Raw genomic sequence first — 22,252 nt, 5'->3', positions numbered from 1 at the left:
GCAATAATTGAAAATGAAAGAAGTGCCAGAGTCAAGAGGCTGAAAATCCTTGCAGAGGTCCATGTTAATGCAGCAGAGGTAGGAGCAGAAAGAAAGTGGTGAAGGAGGAGGGCAAGGGGAGAGAAGAAGTGAGGGGTGGTCTGTAGAGTGACATGGAAGGCAGTATTTCTTAGAGGAGAGCCGGGGAGAGTCTTACAGAGCCCGCCTGGGAGAGATAGCACAGTTAACACAGCTGCCTGGGAGGGAGAGAGAGAGATCTCAAGACAGTCTACAGGAAGGAGCTGGCAATTTTCAGCCCTTCAAGCTGATACATAATCCCCACATTACCAACCACTCACACAGAGGCGTTTCCACACACACACCACACCGTGGCAGGTGGCCTCTGCCCAGATCAGTAGCTGTGGTAGAAACCATCTTAACTGACTCACTGAGGTTTTAGCTGAGGTTTGGATCCTCCCTGTCTGTTCAAGCGTGTGCAGAGTTAGGAGCTAGAGCTTCACTTTCTTCCTCAGTGCAGAGAGACTGCACGCCAGGCACGAGGCTCCTCACTCCTCCCCTCTCTCACTCTGCCTTTTTCCTGGGCTCCTGTCCAGAGAATGACTGGCTCCAGTGGACCTAAGAGGAGGAACACAGCCTGAAGATACAGCTCCAGCCCTGCCTGCTTGCCTGCCTGCCTGCCGGGACAACCAAACGCATTGGGGTTTTACAAATCAGCAGCTCCAACACCCTTGTGGGATTCATAGACTTGATTTTTTCTTTTCATTTTTTTCTTTTATCAGATGAGAAAGATTGGATCTGAGCTTGGGCATACAGACAAACAAACAAACAGACGGACTGACATATGGACAGAGAGCAGTGGGCACTGCAGTGTGAATGTAGCGACTGGACATCTCTTCTCCCTGGTTACTGAGACCAAAGAAGGATAATAGCCAGAGCACTATCCTGTCCACCGAGGTAGTGGGTGGATGCAGCTTTTCAGCAGACTGCTATAGGGGAAAGCAGAGACTGTATAGAATCTGCAGAGATATATCTAGTTGATCAACATTGTGGCGATCATCAGAAAAAGGATTGCTACCTCCATGTAGACTCTTGCTGGATTGTTATTCCTGAAACTATCTCTTATTAAACATTGTTTGCAGGAACTTACTGCTCAAAGACCTGTGGACTTCTTCTCTTTTCATAGACTTTGTTCCTCATGCTGAGTGGACCTGCATGCTTTCTGTGTAGATGAGCGTGGACTGTGTGTCTCACTGATGATGGCAGAGTGCATGAGGACTGTGTATCTGACATTGATGCTGCTGTATCTTGTTCTGCTGGTCACGGCTCACACAGCCCAAAACATCTACCCAAGGATACGGCTCTCCCACAAAGGTAAAAGTAACAAGTGTGGTTTAATCATTTAATCTACTCTGGCAACAAATACTTGTGTTGCAAGAATTGAAATGCTCTATTGTGTTGCACCATTATAAATGCAAAGGCAGCCTTCAATTGATGCAGAATGGTGTGTGAAACTGTCTGTAAGAGTCAGTGCAGCCTCAGTCGCGACTAGTATACTCTGCTGAGTGCCTTCAGTGCAGATTGAGAATAAGAGAGGTATAACAGAACCCAATTTTTCACACACTAATAGATCTTTTATCCCAATTTTTAGCAATATTCACTGAAGCATTTTTGTTGGTACTACTAAAATTAGCTAAATTAAAAGTTAAAAATTGTAATTTTACACATCAACAGTGATCTAACAATTGTAGTTTATGGCATCTTTCTTTTGAATATATATGTATAAGTATATACAATACAACCAAAAATGCACCTACACAGAAAATATGTGAAGTCAGAGAAATGGCATCCTCTTGGAGGGAGTAAAAGAAGCCGGGGTTTATTATTAGCATTTAATGAGATGGTCACTGAAGATTTACGTTTTAGCCTGAGAGAAACAAAAGATTCAGAAAGGGTGACATCTGCTCTCACTTTGTGAAGTGCAGACTTACTTCACTCACTGCTGATGCTCAAGGAGCCCTTTATAGTTTGTTTTGGTCCCTCAGCCATGGTGGCTGAGAATCTACAATGTGGCTCTCTGTCATGTATGCCATAGTGGCGGAATGATGGAGGTTGTTTTAGGCATGGGTATAGATGAAGCAATGTGTCTGTCTGAGAGAGAAAAAAGTGTGTGTGTGTGTGTGTGTGTGTGTGTGTGTGTGTGTGTGTGTGTGTGTGTGTGTGTGTATGCCTGTTTACGTGTGTGGGAGTGTGTGATATGAATGTGCATGCACTGGAATGTGGACTGATTGTTGTGTATCTCTTGAACAATAATGAGGGTTTTATCTTTGCAGATAAAACTCTTGAGTAAACACCGCCTTTTTTCTCACAGTTTCTTTGATCTCTATAGCAACAGAAGGTGACGATTCCTCATAAGCCTGTTAGTCATGGCTGAATATAGGTGTGGAATTTGGATGGTCAATAACTCATAATACTTTGAGTGACAAGTCTAGTTCATCAGTTACATCGGTGAGGAAGGTTTGCCTTTTTGCATAGTAGAATTTGTCAGTAAGTTTACAAAAAATAAATATACCGTAAAACACAGTTTTCCAGTGAAAAGTAATGGAAATACAAGTAGAAATTGCATGACATTGAAAGATAAGGAAAGAAATTGGGATTACTGGCTAGAGTAACTTCATATATCAACAAAAATTGAGCAGATCGGTGTTGATGTACTTAGTCATAAATGCCACATCATCATCTGTTATGGTCTTTCATATATTACCCAATTCATTAACCACCGGAGGGGAAAGCTGCAACAGTGATTGACATCCCACCTCTCTCTCTCATCTCTGAATCATGTTCTGGCTAGCAAAAAGCACTTTGAAAAGGCTGCAGTTGGATCCTATCATTATGGAATGAAAAACATCTAAGCCTTAATATATGCCTCATGGGCTCCGCCAATGATTTCTGCACACTCCCTTAAGTTCACACATGCAAATGCATACACACACTCACACACACACACACATGCATACAGTCACAGAGACAGACCCGTGCACAGGCAGAATAGAGTGAATTCTTCACAGGCCCATGTCTTGGATGTGGTTCAGGGAGATGGAGAGGGATGTGGTTTTAACTATTCACCCTTTGGACCAGGAAATAAACCATAACATCTAGTATCAAAACATTGTGGAAAAAAATAGAATCTCCCTTTTGAGAGAAAGATTGATAATGGGAAGGGAAAAGTTAATAATATCTATACTGAAATATTTATAACCTGCTTCTGGTCAGATGGGCAGATACCAAGTGTGAGATCAATAAAAGTGTCAAAAAATATCAGATCAACTTTCTCTTGGTTTCTGGGAATTAATTCCTTTGGGACATTATAATGTGTTCCAAGGACGTTACTACCATGCAGTATAGATCTCTGCATGCTTTGATGTTAACCACACTTCACACATGGTGTGATACTATCATTCACTCCCTCCTTCATCCATTCCCAATCTTCTTGTCTAGACTTCTGGACCAGTGAAGATTTTTCCAAACGCATTTGATTCACTTTTATCCCAGTCATCCTTTCAATAGCTTACACTCCCAATTAACCCCAGTTCCAAAAGGTTGTTAACTAAATCACACGGAGTATTGACTTACAATCACAGACTCTCTACTGTCTTTGGAGATAACTGACCCTAATCTTTGGCTGCACAGCTTCCAAAGACCTTAAACACAGGCTATACGTAAATGGTAATACACCTCAATTGCTTGGACTTTGGACCAATCAAACTGCCTAAATCCTGGATTATTATAGTTAGAAATGCCCTGCAGGGAGATGTGCTCACCATAGAACTATTAGAACATACAATTTGTTTTGTACAATTTCTTTGTACCCTTGGACACAGATCCTTGGGATTTGGATCTGCATTGTCCAAGGCTCTTGGCAGCAGCTTCTATCAGATCTGTGGAGTGAAATGAGCTTTTGTTTTAGGACAACCATCAATTCTGCTGCTAATGAAGCTTTTGCGCATCTAGCATGTAACAGCTGCACGACAGGCTGCAGGTAGGTGGCCAGGCTTAGACTTTTTTTGCTGCCTCTACAGCACTGTCGTCATGTCCACTTGAGCTGTTGAAAGTGTGATACAGCAGTCTTCATAGTGGTGATGACCTAATTAGACCAAAGCCACTTCACCAAAACCTCTTTACTGCTGCATAGTTTAGTATAGCGGCTGATGTAGTCATCTTTGTGCAAATTTCTGAAGGTGAGGTTGTGTAGGACATTCAGTTCCTGTTAATTCAGTCTTGTCAATTTATTTCAACTCAGCAGTGTTTTTGGACTAATCAGGACAATGTATTCCTGGATTAGAAAATGTTAAAATTTCACCCCAACCACATAATTGATATCTATCCAGAACTGCTGTGGCAATGTGCATCGCCTCCCAAATAAAGAAGAAAACTGCAACATAAAAATAAAGTCTTTATAGATCTAAGAGTCTACGTGCTGCTGCTCCTGTTTTCTTGAAAAAAAAAAAATCCACATTTTTTTTCTCACATACCTGAAAAATGACAAGTTGGCATGTTATTATTGCAGACAAGCCTGTGTCTTCTGAAAACATTTTTGATTTTAGTAAAAGTTTTCATGAGAGCAGCTAGGGCAAACACATGGAACAAAACTTGACCCTTTCACAATAATTAAATTGGCTAGGTATTTTGCACGGTATGTCTGCCAAGGACATGTTTACTTAAAAATTGTAGTCATTTAGTAAGATATAAATATTTTTCTTCAGCAGGTCTGTGAAGGTGAATAAAGTTATCTGGGGATGTTAAGCTGTTCTGACAGGGTTAACATCATACTGTACATGTTGGCTTATACTGTATAAATAAATGCATGTGAATTCCATAATGTGGCCCAACACTTACCTCATAAAGCACTTGAGAGCTGAGTTTGCTCACATACTATAGGTATGTATGTGTGCGAGACATATCCTCCTCTAAAACTGAATGAATGAGAATATATGCAAGCACATTACACTAAATTCATTGGTCAACAAATGCTAAACCTTCCTTAGACATGTCTTTTCTTCAGCACATACTGTACAATTGTGAGATTTAAGCAAAAAGGAGCTGAGGTACATGCACGTGTGAACACAGGGATTACTCAGGTAGCAATTACTGCTGTATGAAACCCCCCTTTGAGCTGTAATTTTAGACCTTCCTCTCCAGACAAGAAAAGGCTCTCTCTATATTTTACAACCTTGAAATGATGTGGCCGTAGGTGACTTTCTTCTGAGGGTGGATGGGGAAAACCAGTATGGCCTAAAGTAGTGCCTGCCTGAAATGAAATGACGGGGTTTTTTTTTTTTTTTTTTTTCTATTTAAAGCTAATGTGTGAAGTGAGGAGTCCCATTAACTTACTTCCTCCTACATGTGTAGAGACCTATAATTAACTTTTACCAAACTGGATCATGGCCATATGGCAGTCATATTCCTTATACCTTTTCAAACCACTGGAAAATGGAGGGTATGGTGATGATTAGATAAATCACATCTTTTGGCTCAGCAAAGGAAAAATGATATTTTTTTAAACCCCCTCCCCTATATACTCACCTCTCTCTCTCTCTCTCTCTCTCTCTCTCTCTTTCTCCCTCTCTGTGTGTCTCTCGCTTTCTCATTTTGTCTGTGTACATCTCAGCGTCCTTTTCTTTCCCATTGTGTTATGTGTGTGCTCTCGAGTTCATTAATGAGATGTCCAGAGGGGAAGGCAGCTGGTGAAAGTCTAATATCCTTTCTGACCTTTTCCTGGTAAATGGATCACGGAGAGGAGATGAGTTAAGTCTGTGATACGGGAAAGGGAGAGAAGGCCCAAAGATTGTATGAGTCTTCAGAGAGTATGTTGCAATGATATTACAAGGAGAGAAAAGAGGATAAAGGATGTCAAGTGTGGTGAGCACTTTAAAACACAAAGTACCAAGTGGATTTTGTTTGTTTAGCTTGTCTTCCTATATTTCACTATGCCAACTTGTAAGGGACAGAAAATATACAGAGAGGAGAACTTTTCATCTGGAATATAGCTTGAGAGGAAATAAATGGAATAACTAATTTACTAACAAATATACTATACAGCTATATGCAAGTTTAGGTATGTTGAATGTGTTCTAAAGCATACTTTTTCTGTGCTGAAGTTGTTTTTAGATATTCTATGCAAATGACAGTGCATATGAAAATCAGTTTACAGTTTATTGGGCTTTAGACATATAGCTATAAATGTCAGTCAAATACAAAACACTCCTATATTTGGAAAGCATTTTAAAAGATGACACATGTACTGTATGCAAAAGCCTGCAATGTTTGATGAAGATCTACATATCTGTTCGGGCCAGCAACAAAATGAACTGTCACTTGTCAGGTATTCTCCTGATTTATAACATCAGACTTACACCATGTCCTTATTGCAGACAGACACACTTTGCTCCCCCCCGCCCCCCGCCCTTTCAGACACTCCATGTGGCTTTCATTTTGCTCAGTGACATCATTCCCCCCTCAGACAAGGGGACACAGAAACACAAGGCTGTATACCGATAATGGCATAACACCCCAGTTCTCCAGCTCCTGACCCCAGCCCCAAGAGCTCCACAGTCCCACTAAGGCCAATATTTCTCTTTCTTTCTGTTCCAGCACAAATCCCATTACTCGACAAGTAAACGTAGGTTTATTTCTCCGGAAATATGAGACTGCCTATCACAAGTTTAGTTTCTGACATAAAATGTGTGCTTAGTACTGGCAAGAGATCAAATAACGATAGCAAATTTAATTTGTGTTTTTAAGTTTCCTGAGGAATGTTTTTTATTTTATGATCTCCTAGGTGCATTTATCTCAGTTTCTTTAACTAAACATGAATATTTGCCCCCATACTGTTAAGAGACTTATAATCAAAAGCAGGTTGCCACTGCACACACACAAACACACACACACATAAACACACACATAAACACATATTGTTTTCCCTCGTGCGGGAAAACAGTGTTTCCATACATGGATAAAGGGGAGATCACACAGTTTATTTTTATTTTCCCTTCACCACATCTTCTCAGGCATCTCTCAGCACTACTCAGACAACCGATGAAATTGTCCGACTTGAGGGGGGCCTCTTTTTCTGTGTGTTTTCCATTTGAGGTGGGAGCACTGCAGGGCCATGTGTCTCCCTGGCTCAGTTGATGATGGAGAAACACCCCCTTAGCTGACGACTAAGTTGCCCTCACTGGCTGCAGAAGGGGAGAAAAACTTGGAGAGGAGAGAGAGGGAGAGCAAAGGGGAAATACAGAAATCCCCTCTTTCCCTTCTTCAGTCTGAGCAGTGGCTGCAACTGTCTGTAAAGGGTGCACATAATGACAGAGGAAAAACCCTTTAAACAGCATTGTACACTCTGAAGCATCTCTCAGTGTGTCAGTGTAATGAGGAGATCCACCAACTGTTTTTTATAGTAACTCTGTAATCATGTGTAAGTAAGCGGATTAATCAACACCTTCTTTTTACTATCACTTGTATATGTATAATGGTGGGGATAGACTTTCTTTCTTTCTTTCTTTCTTTCTTTCTTTCTTTCTTGCTTTCTTTTTCTCTTTCTCATGGTTAGAGTGGTGGTTATGGTTACAGTTTCCCCCTTTTGTTTTATCAAATGAGCATGGGATGGAACCATAGAGCAGATCAGAGTCGAATACAATTGGAATACATATATGCAATTCTACATATGTAAACAAAATTATAGAAAGAAATTTACCTGTATTTCTGCTTGTGTGTGTGACAGAGCGAGAGAGCTTGTGTGTGCATCTTGCTGTGCACAGCTGTCCATATAAATCAGCTGCCACTCATCATTATTACCAAAGACAAGTGAAAAGTAGATGGAAAAAAAGGCTTCCGCTTAAACACTATTTACTCCATTACCTTAAATAGCCGTCTAAGTCTGTCATCTAAATAAGTGGTAGCAGATTTGAGTTTGTATAAAGAAGGAGTTGATTGTTTGGGAGCCAGTCTCACACTTGCAGTAACGTTTGAGCTGAATGTTTTAGAGGACTGTTCTTGATCCAAGTTCAGCCTCACTCAGGGGGAGCTGTGAGGAGATAGAGGGTTGAGAGACTGTGTATGTGTGTGTGTGTGTGTGTGTGTGTGTGTGTGTGTGTGTGTGTGTGTGTGTGTGAATGGTGTGAGAGAGAGGGCGGCAGAGAGAGAGAGTGCGTCGAGTGTGTGGATTAGATAATTACAGGAAGCATGGGGAAGTCTGAGCCCTGGCAGAACACCGCTGCCACATCCCCTCTGTCTCTGCCACCTAACCAGCCGAGATCTAACGCTACTCAAACAAACAGTCGCCTCTCTCCAACATAGAAATCTTAATGGCAACAAAATGTACACAGTCACCCACTCCTCTGTGGATACCTAATCCTATTTTAAACAAATAAAACTTCCCACAGGGTGTATGGTGTTGCTATGAGTAATCCAGGAAAATGGGATAAACACTCTCTCCTTCTATTTTGGGGATCAGGTATCACTAAAAATATACAGATGGTAGAAAAAATAAACCATGCAATTACCTCCTGAAACACCAGCATGTAGAGACACCTCAGCATTATTTGATGTAGTTGAAAATGTGGCATAGTATTACAATCATTTATAATGGTAGCCAGTTTTTTTTTTCCTCCATTAATCTAAAGCAAGTTTTCTGAAGAATAGTGCATGGTTGGCCTAACGCATACATTAAAGTAGAACAAATGAAGAGAACAGAGCCTGCGTAATGCTCGCACTATAAATTTTATCGTAAACCATGCCTTGTCTGCCTGAATCTCTCTAAGGTTTCAAAAGCTCTGCTAACACATACCAGATCCCCCTTTCTTCTTTTACAAGGACACCCGGTCCAGCCCAGTCATGTGTTAATGAAAGGTTTTTCAGGGTAGTGCAGCCGAGAGGAAGTGCACACCTCTGGGGTTTCTGCACTTAGTTTAAATCCTTCACCCTCAACCCTGTGCTCCAGATGCTCACAGAGTGCAGGTATAGAGGAGCGACCTGTCAGGTTCAATCAGGGAGGTAAAACTGGGTGTGATTGCACATGTGTATGTATGCGTGCATGCAAACTATCTGTGATTCTGCTGTGAGTTTGAACAAGATGCAGTATTTTTAAAGATCTGTGCTTGTTCTAATGAGTTTTTGTTTAAATTTAATCGCATGTCTGTCACGGTCCACTGCTTCCTTTTTAAAATAGGATTTCAAATCACCTTAAGCAAGACTGACAGGTAGTGTCAGATGATCTTAAACTAATGGCTGATTCCTCTGAGATTAAACTGCTTCCCTGTTAAAGGGACCATAGGCCAGAGTGTCTACATGAAAAGCCCCTCCCATTAATCCCAACGTCTTTCCTAGGACTCATATCATATTACATCCATTCATGTTTCTGCTAAGTCCCTTTATGGTTGCCAAAGTGTCCTCTAAGTTGAGCTGTGTCAAGGGTTTGCAGTAGCCTAGTCCTTGAAATAATTTATTGGTACATACTGGTACCTGGGAGGTCAGCTTTGAGCTGCATGTGTACTCTTTAAAGCCATTTGAACAGGATGTAGATCAATGACACATACAGGCGCAGCTGAACTTGGTGAGAGGAGGTAGAGGTGCCACATGCAAGGGAGAGATGAGATGGAAAGATAACCCTGCTGTTGCTCTCTGCCATTCTCTTGGGGAAGCTTTGAATCAGAAACATATGTTGCAATGTGCCCTTGGCCATTGGAGCAACTGGGACACAGACATAAGTTAGTGGAGCAGTTAGAAATCCCTTGAGGGAGAGGTTTGGTCAAATTTGATCTTGCTGGTTAGTACAGGCAAGAGGCAAGATGAGAATCCACATGCTATCTATCTATTTATCTATCTATCTATCTATCTATCTATCTATCTATCTAGCTATCTATATGTAGATAGCTATTTAGACGTAGCTAAACTGTTGGCTTCTAATGTGTTGCTATTTTTTTGGCCTTATCTCTTTGTGTGTGCTGTTGTCTCTGCAGAGCTTTGGCAGCTGAACAGGACCTGGGTGTTCCAGGGACATGGAGCGAGCCTTCAGCCCCAGACCATGCTGCTGGATGAAGGCCATGAGAGGCTTTATGTTGGAGCCAGGAATACTCTCTTCTCCCTTAGCCTGGACCGGGTTAACACACACCGCAGAGAGGTATGCCGGTTTTCAACCCTGCCTGCCTGTCAGGAAGTGAGACATATTGAACTTTTAGACCCATGTGGGTATAGGTTAGCCAAACTGGGTGTGCAAGTGTGTCTTTATATGTCTGTGTTTAGTTAAGGCAGCACTTTGACTGAGTTTTTGAATTTGAATTTGAATCTGAATTAGCAGCATTAGAATAATCTAGTCAAAGTTTGGACACATACACCTGACTATATATATGTACAAAGTTCTAACTGTTTCTTTTTTTTTTAAATATCGAGTGAAACAACAATATTGTAAATATGGGTGCATCTACGTTTTCTTTCAGATCCAGTGGGCCAGTACAGAATCTCAGATAGAGGAGTGTATGATGAAGGGGAGGGAAAAGGTAAGGCACACCCTCTACATACAATTATTTGATCTCAATAGGGCTCAATAAAGCACAAATACCTGGATGATAATGTGCATTAATATTGGCATTTATATATACTGCGCAATTAGTTTATTATATAGCTAGATAGATCCCTTATAGAGATAGATACTAACAGTATGTTTGGATTGATTTACATATCTCACTGTGCTCATTAACCTTTGTTTAACCTGAAGTATTGATGTTATTGATGATGCAGTAAAAGCCTGGCATTTTTCCATTACACTGTGAAGCCTCAATCCTCCCTCACGACCCCTGACTCACCCACCCCACTTTACCCTCCCCCTGCTTCATCTCTGTATCTCTTCCAACAGCTGGAGTGTGCAAACTACATCAAGGTCTTGCAGCAGTACAACCAGACCCATTTGCTGGTCTGTGGAACAGGAGCATTTAACCCTATCTGTGCCCTGGTCAGAGTGGGACACACAGGGCAGGTGAGTCCCAGGGACTGAATTAGAGTTTGGTTTATGTAACAAGCATGTATTCAAGTGGTATTTCAATGGCTTCCTTCAGCCAGAAATAATTTCAAACAGCACTGTAGCATGAAATATTGGTCTATTCAATTATTTTGGATATTTCTAATTTTAGTTTCTTTCTTTGCCTGCTTAAAAAAACTGTGGTTGCTTTATGTGTGCATCAGATTTTCACTGCAAAGGACTGGCAACAAAATCAATGATTACTCTAATAAAAATGTTGTAGGTTTCTTTGTTAAACAGCCAGACACATTTCACTTTGTGCTCCTCTACTCTCCACTCATTCTCTCTTTAGATGGCTGTAGCCACAACCTTCTTCGCACTCTTGATAATATTTTAGCCACAGGCTCCCAGACTTGTTTGTTCAGCTTGGACCGCTGAGCTTCTAAACACTTAGCACATGCTAATGTAGTTGAGTTAATCTTTCTAGCACCAAGGAGGGAACTGAGGTGGAGATGGAAAAGACAGTAAGTGAGTAGGAGAGCGTGGAGTTTTTGTTTTCCTCAGAGGGGGGAGAATTTTTTGTCACAAGGCTGCCAATTTATTCAAAAAAGATGACACCACTACTGACCAGGTTAACAGGGAGAACAAGCCAGGTGCTGCTCTCTGCGGGAGGGAGTTTGAGGTCAGGGAAGAACAATGTTCTGTCTTCATAGTCTGGGGCCAATTCAAGTGTATTTGTCAACTGCCTATGAGGAGGATTTGGGTGCACAGGAGAGTTTTAGCACGCATACTGATGACTACAGTGTGAACATGTTTCTTTACAGTATGACACATATCTCCCAGATGTCAAACACTGAACAGCCCTAGGTGCTTGTGTATGTCTGGGGCGTATTCAGATAGAGGAGGGGAGAAAGGTTCCACTCTGCATTCCAACACTAGTCCAGTTGGTCGACCAGACCAGTGACACCTTCCAAACAGAAACCATGCTCGGCCATCACTCATGTCACTGGAATGCTTGTAGAGTGAGCAAAGCTGGATCAGCTATGGCTGGTTGCTTTATGTTTAAGCAACCTAATCTCTCTATGAACCTGCCTCACATAAATTTCCTATTTGGTGTATGGGATTACATCTAGTCTACAGTTACCACTAAGGCTAAGCTTAATAATATCTACACAATGATAAAATACGATGCTAATGGCATTAAGCATCAACTCAACCACTGACTAATGAATCAAATATTTATGCACTAATGGCACCAAAATTTTAATTAAAAGAGTCCATATTTCAGAGTACACCATGTAGAGTTATATTGATTCAGCCTATTTTACCTATTTTCCATATTGTTTTCATAGATCACATTATATGATGGATGAGTTTAACCCAGAAACTGACTTCAGTTACAGTCACGGGCAGGGCGGTAGTCACAGCACAGTAGGGTTCCATGGCAACTCATAAATCAGTACATGACATCCTCTCTGATCTGGCACTGACAGTCATAAACACTGTGGTGGCCTACAACATATGAGCTGTGGTTCTATAGGGAGTTTAGGTCTGTGTGTGTGTGTGTGTGTGTGTGTGTGTGTGTGTCCGGTGTGTGTGTGTGTGTGTGTGTGTGAGTGTGTGTGTGTGTACTCCTGCCACCTCCTGTGCAGGCCAGCAAGATCAGAAGACTAGAAGCAGTGAACTCACTATGATATAAGAGCAGAGCATTGTTGTTTACACACAGTTAGACTGTAGTCCTTCATTTGGCCATCCATCACACTTTATCTCATTTATCTTCCTTCCTCCTTCTCATTCATCACTTTCTGATCCCTCGTCTCTGTAATTCACCTCAACCTCTCTCTGTTTGTTTGGGTAGAGCATTTGAGGTGTGCTTGTGACACTTTCATGTGTCACAAGCACAAGCCGTTCATGCATATCCTTGTGTGACTTTGTGCGTGTCTGTGTGTATTTTGTGTGCTGTCCTCAGGATAGGCTATTTGCTCTGGAGGAAGACAGTATTGCAAGTGGCAGAGGACGCTGTCCATACGACCCCAGCAGTCCCTGCACATCTACACTCTCCAGTAAGTATGTTTTCATTCAGTTGAATACACATGCGTACACACGATGCAATTCCACAATGAAGAGGCTTGCTCACTCTCTTGACCTCTGATCAGTCAATACTGCCATCTTGTGGTCTTTTTTCATGCCAGTGTTTTAAGCACAGTAAAAGGGGGTTGCAATTTTGATAATATGTGCATTGTTAGTAACTGAGATTTTGTTTGTTTGTGTGTATGTATATTAGGAGGAGAGCTGTATATTGGCCTATACACTGACTACTGGGAGAATGATGGTGCTTTGTGTCGACTTAACAACCAGACCTACACGCGCACTGAAAGAGACGACAGGCAGCAGCTCAATGGTTGGTGTACATTACAGGAAAATGGTCACATATCCATTTAAGTACAAGGGTGTGTAAACAGATACAGTATATCTGGTAACAAACCTGAGTATGTTTTCAAAAATACATCAAAAAAGTTCGACAGTACAGAAAATGAGAATCTATTCACATGAAATGTACTCGATTCATAGTATAAATGTTTTGTACTTATGTTCCTTCCCAAATGTAGCAGTTTAGTATAATAGTTTGGTACTCAAAATAAATTAGTTGCTTATTAAATGTCAAAGAAAATGTGAAGCTGGCCAAGATGTTGGTACTCTAAGCCTTCCACATGATGACAATATAACTGGTCCCATCAAGACTGGTTCTATTTGAGGATTCATGAACTTATCTGGTTAGTTTATTTTTTAAAACATGAAACAATGTGTTCACATACAGATTTTTTTAAACCAAAAATCCTACCGTGAAACAAACCCAAAGAGTATACATTTAAAATAAACAGCTTATAATTGGCATGCTGTTTGCTCCAGTACCTAATCACTACCACTACCCAACTGTTTTTAACTTGATATTTCACACCAACCCTTTCGTTACTAATTCCTCCTCCCACAGAACCTAAATTTGTGGGGTCAGCAGTTATTCCTGACAACGATGACAGGGATGATGACAAAGTTTACTTCTTCTTTACTGAGCGAGAGATGGATGCTGAGGGAGTGAACAAGGCTGTATATACCCGTGTTGGGCGAGTCTGTGCGGTGAGAATGCAGATACTGTAGAAACGTTTCTGGGCATAATCCAGCCAATGCCAAAGTACTGGAAGTGCAGTCATAATCTATATCTGCCTTCATCACTCAGAATGACCAAGGAGGACAGAGAATGCTGGTGAATAGATGGAGCTCCTTCCTGAAAACTCGTCTTATCTGCTCTGTGGCTGGACCAAATGGCATTGATACACACTTTGATGATCTCGGTATGGCTACAAGGACACTTTTTGTATTTACTGAATGTTACAAATCAATAATTATGCTTGACAGGATATGTCCCTCAAAGTTGGGAAAGTCACAATACTGTATTAATTTTTTTATTAATTTTTTTTTTTACATTGTGTGATTAACCTGCAGTAGTGGTAACCAAATACCAATTAGTGGTAACCAATAGTTGTAAAGCAACACATTTAAACACTTGGGATTGTTTCCTCAAGATTCACAGAGTGGCTTAAAGAGTGACAAATTCGTGGCATGGCTAAAAAACATTGACTACATTCTGCATTTTGTGTTGCAGAGGACATATTTGTTCTAAAAAACAAGGACAGGAAAAACCCAGAAATCTTTGGCCTCTTTAGCACAACAAGGTAAGTGGAGGATGTCATCAGTGTTTCATTATAAAGTCACAATTTTGTTATCCATCAAATCACTATAAAACCTTCTCTTGCAGTGCGGTGTTTAAAGGCTATGCCGTGTGTGTCTATCACATGGATGACATCAGAGCAGCCTTTAATGGTCCATTTGCTTACCGAGAGAGACCCGAGCATCACTGGACACCTTACGAGGAGAGAGTCCCTTACCCTCGACCTGGATCTGTGAGTTTTAAAGTCTGAATAGAGTAATGTTTGTGGGTCTTTATTCCCTGATTCACCAACATTATGCATTCAGAGCAATCGCTCTTAGTGTGTCCACGACAGACATCCTTTGAGAGGGACACTGTTGAGAGCATGTAGGACAGCTGCGGTGAATGTCAGCACTGTTGTAGCTATCTCAGCAGGTCACACAGGGACAGTCTGAGTCAGACTAAGGCATCTCAGCTTTTTTTCTACACCGTACATAGTGCCAACACAGTTAATGGCCCTCTCCTGTCTCTGTCCCCACTCCTTCCTTTTCTCTTTCTATTTCTGCCACACCATCTCTATAACAGTGTGCCAGTAAAGTGAATGGTGGTGGCTTCTCCAGCTCCAAGGAATTTCCTGATGAGGTTTTGCGGTTTGCGCGTTCTCATCCTGTGATGTATCGTCCGGTCCTTCCCCAGCACCGTAGACCTGTCCTGCTACAGACAGAGCCGGGCAGGAGAAAACTGACCCAGATCGCTGTGGACAGAGTCCAAGCCCAGGATGGATACTATCACGTTCTGTACATCGGCACTGGTATACACACTCTGAAGAATGAACACTGTACATATTGTGCTTAATCCAAAATGCCACTGCATTTTGCACAATATGCATGTTACTATTTGCAAAATGAGAGAAAAACATTGACCTGAACATTTAGGTGCACAAACACACTTGACATAACATTTCGATAGCATAATGTCATATATTAAAAAATACAGTATATTAGTGAAATACAACAAGGATACAACGGTTGTTGACAGTTTTGGACCTGAAATTTTACGCCAATACTTAAGAAAAAAACTTAAAAAAACTGTCAAAAGGAAAAGTGTAACATTAATGCCTTCTTTTCATTAGATGACTCAGTGGTGTTGAAAGTTATCACCATCTACAACAAAGACACAGACACTATGGAGGAGGTGCTGCTGGAAGAGCTGCAAGTATTCAAGGTACTCTTTTTATAAGTACAAATTGTGAAAGCAAAGTAGACTTGGTAATCAAGAAATTCTGAATTTTATTGCATGCATATCATATCCATTATTGCTGCTGTTAAGCAGTATAAGGGGATCTCTTCAAAATACTGATCGCTGATTTTACATCAGAGGGGCTCAAGTATGCTCGTGCAGCCAGCCTGCTGAGAGATCTTCAGAATGATCTGAACATATCAGTTCTACTCAGATCAGTTACATTTGAATTTGAGTCCACAAGCAGTGGCGCTTTTGGCTGCATTTTAATTAAGAGCTGATTTGGCATGGATAGAAGCATGACAGGAAGGCTCCAGTGGCAAAGTATTTTTATAGAATATAATGAACCACGGATTCAATTTCATTTTTGACTAACATAAAATCTTTCCTATATGCAGGTGTCAGCACCAATAAGAGAGATCATAATATCACCGAAAAGGGTATGAGGAGCATCTGAATATCTACTGTTGTTGTTCATTCCTGCAATTCTGTTGTTTAGCCACAAGATGCTAACATTGCAACATGTTGCTGTGTTTTTCATTCCATTACACTTTGTATTGATAAAATTTAAATATACTGTAGCCTACTTGTGGCTATGTAACCCAGTTAGAAGATATATATATATATATTTATACACATATATATGTGTGTGTGTTTTTATATATATATGTATTGTTTTTGGGTCCACAGCAACAGCTCTATGTTGGGTCGGAGGTTGGTTTGGCCCAGGTCAGACTGCATCAGTGTGACCTCTATGGCTCTGAATGTGCTGACTGTTGTCTGGCCAGAGACCCCTACTGCGCCTGGGATGGTCTCACCTGCTCCAGATACTACCCTGCTGGAGTCTACACTAAGAGGTAACAACACACACACTTTGAGACAGGACCCATCTTTTTTCCTGCAGATCTGTGTGTGTGTGTGTGTGTGTGTGTGTGTGTGTGTGTGTGTGTGTGTGTGTGTGTGTGTGTGTGTGTGTGTGTGTGTGTGTGTGTGTGTGTGTGTAATCACACCTCTAGCAGTACATTTCTGTTCAATCATATCATCTTGCCCTGAATGTCACAATGCTCTGATGCTGGTTTACCAAATCATTATCAGGCACTGATAGACATGAATTTCAGGTATTATGTAATGCCTATCAATATGCACTTGATCATCTCCCTTCCTCTTTTTATCCTCTTTCTCTCTATTTGTGTTCTTTCTCCCTTTCTTTTCACCCATCTCGCACTTTCATCATTTTCAAAATTACTCTCTCTTTGACTTCCTCTCTCCCATCTCAGCAGACGATTCAGGCGGCAGGATGTTCGCCATGGCAACGCCGTCCAGCTGTGCAATGGGCTGCAAATTGATGGTTAGTGTACAAAATGACTGTGTAATGTGTGTGTATGCGTGTGTGTGCCTGGGCATGCTTGTTGGTATTTACTGGTATCACAAAATTTTGTCAAGCAAATACTGTGTACAAGCAAGGGAATTATACTATTCTTCAGAAGCACTAGACTGAATATGAAAAAACAAAGAAGTCTTCATGTGTCATTGCAGTCTGAGGTGAGCGAGGTTAGTGTGCCTCTACTGTGGCAATAGAACAATGCACTGTCGGCTAATGAAAGGTCACAGCAGGACCTTGCCTTCACTCTTGCCTCACTATCTTTTATGATGTGCATGTGCTTGTGTGTAGATGAAGGATCTGAGGAGAGGTTGGTGTACAGTGTTGAGAGCAACAGCACTTTACTGGAGTGTGTCCCTCGATCACTTCAGGCCAAAGTTCTCTGGTTTTTAGAAAAAGGAGGAGAGAAACATGAGGTGAGTTTGATGCACCAATACATGCACAACAAATACAAATGTAAACATACTAAACATATATTACACTAAAGTCAGATATGAAAAGATGCAGTACACCAGAAAAGGAAAATCAGCTTAGTGGAGGTGAAGTACTGAAACATTAAGATTCAGTTAACCTAAATCATATTTTTGCCACATACTCCGATTGTGTTCTCTGCTTCCAGAAACACATTTCTCCTCTTACTCCTATATAGTTGTCTAGCCATGCAGATAGTTTGAGTTACAGCTGAGATTTCTGCTACCACCTCAGTACAACTGAGCTGAGGGGAATTTCTCTTTGTGGCACGCAAAACAACAAAAAAAATCGATGGGTACATTGTAACGTCTGTGAATATTTGTGAGTAAATGGGACATTGTATCTGGAAAGAGATATTGTTGCTGACTTTTTCAAATTTAACTTTTCATTGTGTTGAGCACCGCAAACCAATTCCATTCTGCTCCATCACACTCAGCGCCACATATCTATCTCTATCTAGACCTTGGGAATGCATTCAAGGCATCAGAAAAATATTGAAATGTTTATATCTTAAGTATTTAGACTCAAACATTATATAACCTGGAATATAACTATTCCAGGTTTCTTTTTGTACCTCTCGGAACCTTATGTACAAAAGTCACTGTATTGAGTGCTGTGTTGAAGTAGTACCAGTCTCTAATGTATCCTTTACCAGTTCTGTAGGTTTTTTAATTAGAATTCATCTTGAGAGAAGAGCAAATGCAGCAGCAGTGCAGCAGCTGTCTGAGTCACTAGACTTGATTAATGGCTACATCAGTGACTCCACAAATCTACTTTTTTTTTTTTCCGCCACGTAGGTTCGAGTGGATGACAGGGTTATCATGACCTCCTACGGGCTGCTGTTCTTACGCGTGAGAAGCTCAGATGCCGGTGTGTATGTGTGCCAAACTGTGGAACATGGATACGTGAACACATTGTTACGCATCACTCTACACGTGCTCAGAGGGGAGAGGGTGGAGTCAGCGATCCACAGGGCTAATGATGAGGAAGGACAGAAAGCTGCAGCTCTATGCCACTCCTCCTTGGGCCCCCCACCGGGCCCCAGCATCAGCCCCAGGGCTCTGGTTCCATCCTCAGTCCCAGGCCGCCACTCCAGGCTGTGGTACAAGGAGTTTCTCCAGCTGATTGGCTACGGGGATGCCCAGAGAGTAGAGGAGTACTGTGAGAGAGTGTGGTGCAATGATAAAAAACGTAAAAAGACCAAAAGGAAGTATGTTCCTCTGGGTGTCGAGAAGAGAGGGAGAGGGAAGGGAGAGGAGAACTCCAACCGAGCGCCCAGGCACACCTTGGACACCTGAGGAGAACAGAGACTGACTGCGCATACACACACATGCACACACACAGTCTAAAGGTCAGACTCACTCAGTGTTTGCACCATGTAAAAGGTTTTTCACTTTGCTTTCAACAAGAGCATAAACAGAAAAACAACAGTGGCAGCCTGTCAATCTATTGTAGCTACATTTATCACTCAATAGTTTCACTGTGTTGTTTCCACTTATTTTAAAAAACCAGCATTTTGCCTTTTTGTGTGGTGCAAACTGACTATCTGGTGCAGAACCTGGGTAAATGCTATGAACGTCAGTGTCAGTACAGAGCAGATGCCCTGGGAGGAGACTGATGACTGATTAAGCGACATTGCCTCTGATCTGAAGAGAAAGAACATAATACTGTATATCAGCTCCTGTGGACTGACCCAGCCCAACACAGCTGTCAATCCAAACGCACAAAGAGATTGCTCAACTAAACCTCTGCTCCACCTCTCATTCAATTGCTAAATATGATATACTCTTACTGTATCTAATATGAGAGAAAACAATATGTTAAAAGTAATGGCCTTCTAATCTTTTTTGTTATTATGATAACTTATTTACTTGGTTTCTGCTGAGTTCTGTAGTTGTGTAGATGTCATAAACTGGAATATACAATGTTGTTTTTGTACAGTGAAAAATGCTTTTGAGCTTTATGATACTGCTAATTTGATTACAGTGTGGTCATGGCTGTGGTGTGTGTGTGGTTATGGCCACTATGCATAGAGTAAGATGTTGAAATGCCACTATTATGGATATTTGAGGCATGTTTTAATTATAATTATGCCTTCAATGAAAATAATTCCTATTTAAGCACTTGTAAAACCTGTTACAGTAGATGAAAAGTGGCCCGATCAGTGATATTATCGTTATTGTAAGTGTCTACATTTACATCTACAATTGTGATCAAATGTACCAACAGTACTGTGTGTATTGTACATTGTATTTATCTATAATTCAGGGTGGTCTTTGTGTGCACATCTGGTTCCTATAACTGTGTATTCACAAAATCGTCCTTCAGTGCTGGCTGTTCCCTCTTCTTTCCCTTTCTCTCTTTCTCTTACTCTTTCTCCTCTCCTCCCTCTATCAGTTCTTACTCCCTCTTCATTCCATCCCGCTTTTGTTTGTCTGCGACGATGTTGCAGATGGGGTTCATAATTAACACCACAAACAGCAATGCAGAACACCACATTTCCCTCAGAAGAAAAAGGACAAATGAATGTTAGGGTGACCATCCAAGCATGTCATTAGCTAAACTGATGAGTCAGCCTCATGCATATTTAGTAAATCTTAAGATGACAGAAACATAAAAACAACCTGATGCTACAGTGAAATGCATTGTAGTGGTTATGCTTTTGTTATTTTGTGCCTTATTTATCTCCTAATTTTGTCATTTTATACTTTTGACCCTTTTGACTTTACTGTATTCATAATGTGGCAAAAAAAAATGCTTAGTCTTTGTCAATTGCTCATCATTCTCCTTGAATATACTTCAAGTCAAAACACTTGGATTGACTTGTTGTGTCTTCTATACCCCTTATAAATACATGCCATTAAAAAAAGATGGACTATCCTTCCCTGGTGTCACCTCTGTATTTAAGCCATCAATAATGGCAAAATATACTCTGTATGTGTGCACAAAAGCACACACTCACACACCCACACACATACTACATTCGTGGGGACCCTTAATGGACATAATGCATTCCCTAGCCCCTTCCCCTCACATTAACATAAGCCTAATTCTAACCTGTACCTTAAAACCAAGTCTTACCCCTCAAACAGCCATTTAAACTTGTGGGGTCCAGTGTTTTGTATTTTGGTAGTAAAACAAGCCCATCAATATACATGTATCTGCTTACAAATACATTATAATATGTCATATATCATTTATTCGATATTTATTTGGTACTTATAAATATCAAACGGGGGACTTATAGTAAAGTGCTACTGAGTTACAGCTTCTAGAACAACCAATAAACCCAGGTTAGGATTTTTTTCTCACAGTACGCTGCTCACTGGGACACCATACTCAATCAAATTCTGTCTAGGTCTACCTGAGTCAGTGGGGTGCTGAAGGCATTTGAGAATGCAATACATGCTGCTGATTTATTCCTCATGGCTACCATAGCAACAGGCTCTGAACCAGTTCAGCTCCCCTCCTCATCAAAGCTCCTTCTTCTCCCTCTCGGTCAAGTTTTAACGCTGTAACTCTGGCCTCTGGGCCTCTCTAGCCAATGGTCCCTGTAGGCACTCATACTGTATATCACACTCTAATGTACAGTATTTAGACTGGTCCTCTTAGTTAGGCTCAAAAGTGTTTTCTTTTCTTCTGGGAGTGAAACTGGAATTTGCCTGCTGGATGGAGTTTCTGAGCCCACAGATAGATGCCATCTGAGCAACTTTGGGAACAGATGCAGAAATAGAGCTTGAGTCTGCAGCTGCACATATGAGATCATACATTTCAGGGTTCAAGAGGTCAATTTAATGCAATGACATGCTATAAATCCATTCATTAAGCTACAAAGGGATCAAAAGGTCAAAGGGCACTCCAATTATTAGGCTGCTGTACATGTTTCTGTCGCTGTGAGAACATGAAAGTGTTTATCCTTTCCCTCTATTCTCCTTTTCCCTGCCATCTTTGTTGTCCCCACACAGCGCTGGTTCTATCAAGAGCCAATGCACCAGAACACATATTACAAGTGAAAATGTCAGATATGGAAAGAGATGTTAGGAGGCAGTGGAAAATAAACATCAGAAGACAAACAGTACGCGAGCCTCTACAGATAGTAACGCTCCACATGTTGTCAGCGTGCACAGTATATTGTGTGTATGTGTACGTGTTTTTTGGACTTTTAATTGTGTTTGCTTTGATGGCTGTGTCTGTGTGAAGAAGGAAGGAAGCCCATTACATGTGAACAGATCCCCCCCCCCTTTGATTTAGTGTTATCAAAGCTAACCTCATACACACATCTTAAGCAGACCCCCATGGCAAAATGTCTCTCACTTTCAGGCTGTTCACTTCATATTCACTTCATAAACTGTCTTTTTTTTTCTGTCATCCTGACCTGTAAGCTACAGATTAAAAGCATCTGAGAAATAAATCGTTGTACATATTGTGGATTCAGTTCCTCAGCCTT

At 41.1% G+C, this 22,252-nt stretch overlaps 1 protein-coding gene across 2 annotated transcripts; it reads left to right on the top strand.

Moving 5' to 3' along the window:
• The first annotated feature begins 489 nt into the window (after positions 1-489).
• sema3e (sema domain, immunoglobulin domain (Ig), short basic domain, secreted, (semaphorin) 3E) lies at positions 490-22,026 on the top strand. 2 transcript variants are annotated; one of them, XM_040132192.1, is made up of 17 exons: positions 490-1,371; positions 10,014-10,174; positions 10,491-10,550; positions 10,907-11,026; positions 12,978-13,071; positions 13,293-13,409; positions 14,001-14,143; positions 14,244-14,358; positions 14,670-14,739; positions 14,823-14,967; positions 15,300-15,525; positions 15,847-15,938; positions 16,352-16,393; positions 16,644-16,810; positions 17,234-17,301; positions 17,626-17,750; positions 18,603-22,026. In XM_040132192.1, exons 1-17 carry the CDS (start codon positions 1,254-1,256, stop codon positions 19,101-19,103), a joined length of 2,364 nt encoding a protein of 787 aa, XP_039988126.1. In that variant the 5' UTR covers positions 490-1,253; the 3' UTR covers positions 19,104-22,026. The 2 variants fall into 2 exon arrangements, with proteins under 2 accessions (XP_039988126.1, XP_039988125.1); XM_040132191.1 differs by having other exon boundaries at positions 491-1,371; positions 17,231-17,301.
• Positions 22,027-22,252: the final 226 nt, after the last annotated feature.

The sequence above is a fragment of the Xiphias gladius genome, chromosome 8, assembly GCF_016859285.1.
Source record: "Xiphias gladius isolate SHS-SW01 ecotype Sanya breed wild chromosome 8, ASM1685928v1, whole genome shotgun sequence".
Lineage (NCBI taxonomy): Eukaryota > Metazoa > Chordata > Actinopteri > Istiophoriformes > Xiphiidae > Xiphias > Xiphias gladius.
The sequence above is the reverse complement of the archived record's forward strand: the minus strand, read 5'-3'. Positions and strand labels throughout refer to the sequence as shown.

What these genes read in the sequence shown, in the direction of transcription:
- sema3e (XM_040132191.1), top strand. Translation starts at nt 1,254, where the DNA reads ATGATGGCAGAGTGCATGAGGACTGTGTATCTGACATTGATGCTGCTG. An exon ending in CTGCACATCTACACTCTCCA is followed by an intron (nt 13,072 to 13,292) that starts GTAAGTATGTTT and finishes TATGTATATTAG; the next exon opens with GAGGAGAGCTGTATATTGGC. An exon ending in CTTACCCTCGACCTGGATCT is followed by an intron (nt 14,968 to 15,299) that starts GTGAGTTTTAAA and finishes TCTCTATAACAG; the next exon opens with TGTGCCAGTAAAGTGAATGG.